Source organism: Magallana gigas, chromosome 8 (genome assembly GCF_963853765.1).
Source record: "Magallana gigas chromosome 8, xbMagGiga1.1, whole genome shotgun sequence".
In the NCBI taxonomy this organism is placed as follows: domain Eukaryota; kingdom Metazoa; phylum Mollusca; class Bivalvia; order Ostreida; family Ostreidae; genus Magallana; species Magallana gigas.
In genome coordinates, this window is record NC_088860.1 from 11,883,655 (window position 1) to 11,890,151 (window position 6,497).

Sequence of the window (6,497 nt, forward strand, 5' to 3'; positions counted from 1 at the left end):
TCCTAGTAGCTAGGTTCTCTAACATCTCATAGTTAGTTACTGTAGTTCAGTTACTAATAGCGCACATAACCTACCTTGTTAGAATTCTTTTTTCACGAAAAAATGTATAGAACAAACAAAAAAAACAAAACAAACTTCACCTAAATAAATGTGAAACATGTACACGTATAGTGCATCTAATTGTAAGGTATTTTTTAACGGTTGAACATCTATGAACTGTTAATATGTGTAACAATCAACGGTGCGATCCCCCCATTTAGATGAAAATAAAGCGAAAGAAAAGGAATTTTTAGAAAATGACTTTCCTTGAGATAAGAGAATGTGGTGATTAAGACGCTGAATAGGCGCATGCGTAAGACGTATCAATCTTTTGTATATTATACACTATTTACTAGGTGGAAGGTGTGTTGATAATTAGTTGACCAGAATGGATTTTTATTCACTTGACAATGACTGGAAGGGGTTAGTATTTTTTCATATGCATAGACATCTACATATTTTCTACTTAAATACGAATAATTTTTCTCTAAGTATGTTGAAAAAATAATTTATTATATGTTCCACTGGGACAAATACAGAAAAGGCAAGAAATATAACAACGTCTCTGATACATCTCTACGTGAATTCAGCGATCTAAATAAAAGACACGAACTTAAAGAAACTCAAGAGTCAAATAAAGAATGGATAGACACAGTCTCCAGCGAAGATGTCAAACCGGAATTTATTGAATGCCAAACCAAGGTAAACTTTTTAAATTTATGTGCCCGAAAAAATGCCGTAAGAAAATATGTTGGTTGATTATTAATTATACGAATAAATCATAATTCGTAGAGTTTTGATTAAAAATTTATTAAAAATTTCATTTCTATTTATAGTACTTTCGAAATCTTAAATAAATAATCAACGTTTAAGAACATTTATAAGCATAAATGCATATGAGATGGATAAGGTACGGATTTATTTCTACATGTTCCAAATGAGCGATATTTGTTCCTTTTTTTATGAAAAGATAATAATCATCCAGAGAGTGAAAAAAAACTCTCTATGAGACTGTAGTTTTTTTTTCATTACAACGAAACAGGAACAAGGCCCACTATTTCAATAAGAGTATAACTTGATTGAAGAGAATAATGGTGTAACCTGCAAAAATGAAACAAAAATCCGTTGTTTCCTCTATAAAGGGAAGGACTTTTCTTGATTTACCTTTCCGTATTTGGTTAGTTTGATAAGACTGAACTTAATATCTTCCTATTTTCGAAAATTAACCGTTTATCACTATTCTTTTCAATTGGTTGCACTGGTATTTGTAAACATCACTCCAATTGCTCTTTAGAAGTGACAAACTTATTGGAAAATAAATAAATGGGTAGGTAGGAGAAGGAAGTCATTAATGTATTTAGAAACAAAAGTTTACGCAGTTTGTCGTTAATTACTTTCAATTTCCTTCGTTTGTCGAATCCACTTTGGTGTGTTTTCAAACGGCTAAATAGACATTGTATCATCTTAAAGTGAATGTATCGTTTTACTCTAATATAATACATGTACTTGATACTAGTAAATTGTATCTATAGCATTTTAGCGAGCGCAGCTCGCCGGCGCGAAGCGAGCTCTACCGGCAAGGCGAGTGTGAATAGAAAATTCGGACTATTTGCACATTCATTCAACAGATTTTTTTGGCGTCAGTAAATCGGACCAGTAATGCCTTGTTTTATTCGTCCCAGTAGTTCCCTGTAGTTATGGTTTCCCATTTTCACATTCTCACGAGAACAAGTACATGTATTGTTACTGCTGACACAACGCAAATTCCATTACATAAGACTAACGGAGTTATCGTCCTTTCGAGTGACGTCACAATGGATTTCTTACACATTGATCCGACAGAATTTTTCGGCGTCAGTAAATTTTTACCCACAATGCAATTCCTCAATGTCGGTCGATCTCACTAGACTGAATAACCATCTCGCGAGAATCAAAGTACAGATAAAATGTGTAATTTCCAGAACATCATGCTTTTAAAGTAAACAGAAGAGTATTTTTCGCGTAGTTTTTTTTCAGTGTGTTTTCAAAGAGACAGACGACACTTGACTGACGTGAACTTTGAGGTCACAATAAGGGGAAACTACTCGAAGTAGTTAGTGTAAATCTGCTGAAATATAAATACCAAAATCTTCTCAAAATCTTGCAGAGCTAACGAATCGGGACATTTCTTCAGAGATAGGAAACAGCTGTAACTTGCTCTCATTTGGATGAATGCTCACATTTATTTTATTCACTATATTTACGGTAATTTCCAGGAACGTTTTTTAAAAGGGGGCGTGGTAACATATTCAAAAACTCTTCACAAGCAAAAAAAAAAAAAAAAATTCTCAAAATCAGGAAAATTCTAATCGGGGTAAGGAATGGGGAGTGTGTAGTATGCCTTTAGCTCTTTAGCTGCCCAAAAGTGTCTTTATTTTCACTACTATTTATTACATGCTTCTGGGGGATTCATTTTCCTTATATGATCAACAATTTTTTTATACGTAAATTTGATTTTTTTTAAACGGGGGAGGGGGGGGGGGCTCTGTGATAAGTCAATTTTTATATGTAAGTTTAAGATAAATGTCTGCTGCAAGAAAAGAGGAAATAAACTGCAATGTACATTATGTTTAAATCTTTATTATTCAACAAAATTTTATCTGAGATAAATTCTATACTGGCGTGCGACCAGTATATAATTAAATAAAAACATCTTATGAATTATGAATAATAAAAATTTACTGGAAAAAATAGGTATGTTTATTTTATTTTGCATTCAGATTCATTTACTTTACGTCACTACTTTTATTTTTATCATAATTTTTTAATATTTTGATTTATCATAATTCATTTTTGATCACCTGCTGCGCTCGCCCCAACGGTCGCACCGTTATACATATTATAAGAATATTTTTCAAAATAATTACAAAAATACGAGCAGAAATGATTTTGAAGTTAATTATACATAAGGAACAATTTCTAAAGTTATCGTCATTGTTAACGCTTTTGTTAAAAAAGCCTATAAGCATTTCGACGAAGTAAATGAAAATTATTCAGAATAAATTAAACGTATTTTTGTAGAAGATGTGTATTATGTGCAGAATATTTAACTTTTTACAATCTATTATGTTAAAGTTTACATTCCTTTCAATTCTAAATACAGACGAAAGTGTCTTTGACCAATATAAATATTAATTGTATTTCTTGTTTTGATTGATCTTTAAAGTTAGTACCAACACAAATTCTCTGTAGCCTTTTTTTAACTAAAAAATGTTGAAAGTGCGCATAATTTTAATATTGAGTGGTGCTTTACATATTTTACTTTAAGCATGTTTAGAAATTGATCATTTTTATATTATTTTTCAGGACGGTTCATACAATGTACCAATTAAAGGTGAAAATTACATGTCTTCAGGGTATAGCATATCGTCCAAATACAGAAAACAAACCAAATACAAGAAAATTGTTCTTACTGTGCTCTTCTTCAGCTGTTTAATAACTTTAGCAGTAGCGGGAGCTGTCATTTTTGGCAATTCAACACACAGCAGGCAACGTAAGTGTAAGAAAATAAATGCCCCAATTTTGAATTGTTTGCAATTTTAGAATTAAAAATATGCATTATTTTTAAGTTGCCTTTAATATGATGCAGGTTTAAACGACGACCGATGTTGACAATGTCAAGCTTCCAAATCCTTCAATTTTCATGTGAAATACAATTAATAAGATAGTTTAAAAGAAATTCACAATGATTTTATAATTTTACTTGTATATATTTTCTTTTATATTTTTCAGACTTCAATGAAAATTTTCCAGACAATGAAATCACATCTGGGAAGAACTTTTCTTCAATGGAAATACCTACGCCAACAACAGACTCCTCAATCAAATATACGACCGAAAATATAGATATAACAGTTACGTCAAGAAAATCAAAAACTTCTGAGAGAATATCTTCTTCGATGCCAGTTCTTTTCACAACACTGAGTAAATTAATACCAGGTTCTTCAATCACACAAGAGACGTCACTTCCGAACTTTTCTCCTTCTGTGTGGACAAATGCGAACACATCAACAAATGACAGAAATCCTTCCTCTGATATATCAATGACTACCAGTAAATCCGAATCTTCTTCCAAGCGCATTTCTACTGATGGATCTGTACTGCCTACCACACCTTCAATAAGTCGATCATCAGTAACTACCAGTAAATCCGATTCAACTTCCAGTCGAATACATGTACCTATTGATGGATCTTTGCCAATGCCCACATCGTCAATAATTCAACCATCTGTGACTACCAGTATATCCGAATCAATTTCCAAACGAATACTTAATGGATCTGTAACAATAGCCACATCGTCAATAACTCAACCACCAGTGACTACTAGTAAATCTGAATCTCCTTCCAAAAGAATATCTTCTACATTATCAGTCCCATCACCTACATCATCAATAACTCAATCATCAGGGACTACCAGTAAATCCGAATCTCCTTCAAAAAGAATGCATACTTCATCAGTCTCATCACCTACATTAACAATTACCCACACGTTATTGACTAAAAGTCAATTTAACAATTCTTCTGAAAGAATATCCACAACTTCATCTCCTACATTGTCAAGCATCACAGAACAAAAACAGCTTACAACAAATAATACATTTATTGGAAAGGAAACAACAGTACCATTTTATACACATTTTGTAGCAACGACCTCTTCAACAAAAACATCAAGTGCGATCTCAACTACAAAAGAAGAATTGCCCAATTCTTCTAGAAAAACAATTTACCCTATCACGCAATCGCGATCTATTCCGACTGCAACAACATCTATGAGTAAAATTCATTCCTCTGCACCAACAACAATCAAAATACCTTTGCCTGATCCGCAAAAAATACCGCAATTGGCAACTACAAAAACATCTTCACAAGTACCAACTACTGTAACAACATTCGTAAAACCCTTAACAAAAGAACAGAAGACTCCTTCATTATCATTTACACATGAATCAACAACTATGACAAAAAAATCTGTGTAAAACCTCTTACAAACGGAAAAAATCTTTGATATTGAGACAAGCTTCTTAATCTTTTCTAACAACACGTTGCCCTGTGACAACTGTTAAAAACATTCGCCCAAGGCCGCCAGAGGAAGAACGAGCAGTAACATACACACTATGCTACATTTAAATCTCGTTTGCCAAAGTCTAGGCCTTCCTCAGAAAATCAGAAATCGAAAAACCTAATCGATCTCGTGCAAACAACTTTATGTTATTAACGCTTACAACCACCGTGAAAGAAAATTATATGTAAAAATTGTGATTTGCTTTCTGACCATTTGTCATCTTATCTCATTGAATAAATGCGTATCTATACAAGATTAATATTAAACGATTCTCGAATCTTGTAACTTTATGAGATACATTGTGAGTTTTCACTAGTATATACATGTATGATGAGCAATTTTTACTAATTATTTGATGGCATTGCAATTAATATTTTAATCGCCGTATTTGGTTTTGACATATATATATATATATATATATATATATATATATATATATATATATATATATATATATATATATATATATCAGGCTTGGGGTAATGTTCAATGTAATGGTAATGCATTGCAATGCATTACATGTGTTCAAAGTAATTCTAGTAATGTGTAATGCCACAAATATAGCATTACAAGTAATGGTAATGTAATGCATTACTTTAATTTACTCTAATTAGCTGTGCATTCAATGAATTCTTTACTGTGGAGAATGTGTCAACAACACACACTGCCCCAAGGATAATCTAAGTATCGATACAATCTATTGTTTTAAGAGGTGCTAAACACCCCAACCCCAACCTTCTCTTAACTGTGTACCATTAGAATAGAAAACAGACATTCACCCCTAAAATCAAAACAATGCACAACAATGTTCTCTGAAAGCTTAAAAATTACTTCCAGTATTATAACACATTTGAAAAATAGTTTTACTCTCTCTCTCTCTCTCTCTCTCTCTCTCTCTCTCTCTCTCTCTCTCTCTCTCTCTCTCTCTCTCTCTCTCTCTTGCTGATCATAAAGTCCAACAGCAATCTTGTATAAGTCATTAAAATTGAACCTTATAGTGAACATGAACCTGTAGATATGTTTAAGCATGTTTTTTTTTACATATGAAACATCTGCAAAAAACTTTTTCATCAGCTCAAAAATTATGTGTTTTTTTTTAAACTTATTGTCGACTTTTCACAAAGTAATGGTAATGGTAATGCATTACTTTAGTCATGTACTGGTAATGAAATGCATTACTTCAAGAAAACTAAATAATGGTAATGGTAATTTAATGCCCAAATTCATGAAGTAATGGTAATGTAATGCATTACTTTATAATGTAATTCGCCCCACGTCTAATATATATATATATATATATATATATATATATATATATATATATATATATATATATATATATATATATATATATATA

At 31.9% G+C, this 6,497-nt stretch overlaps 1 protein-coding gene across 1 annotated transcript; it reads left to right on the plus strand.

Moving 5' to 3' along the window:
* The first annotated feature begins 367 nt into the window (after nt 1–367).
* Nucleotides 368–5,399, plus strand: LOC105325755 (uncharacterized). Its single transcript, XM_066070308.1, has 4 exons — nt 368–462; nt 579–741; nt 3,385–3,571; nt 3,811–5,399. Exons 1-4 carry the CDS (start codon nt 428–430, stop codon nt 5,052–5,054), a joined length of 1,629 nt encoding a protein of 542 aa, XP_065926380.1. The 5' UTR covers nt 368–427; the 3' UTR covers nt 5,055–5,399.
* Nucleotides 5,400–6,497: the final 1,098 nt, after the last annotated feature.

What these genes read in the sequence shown, in the direction of transcription:
- LOC105325755 (XM_066070308.1), top strand. Translation starts at nt 428, where the DNA reads ATGGATTTTTATTCACTTGACAATGACTGGAAGGG. An exon ending in TTATTGAATGCCAAACCAAG is followed by an intron (nt 742 to 3,384) that starts GTAAACTTTTTA and finishes ATTATTTTTCAG; the next exon opens with GACGGTTCATACAATGTACC. An exon ending in TTCAACACACAGCAGGCAAC is followed by an intron (nt 3,572 to 3,810) that starts GTAAGTGTAAGA and finishes TATATTTTTCAG; the next exon opens with ACTTCAATGAAAATTTTCCA.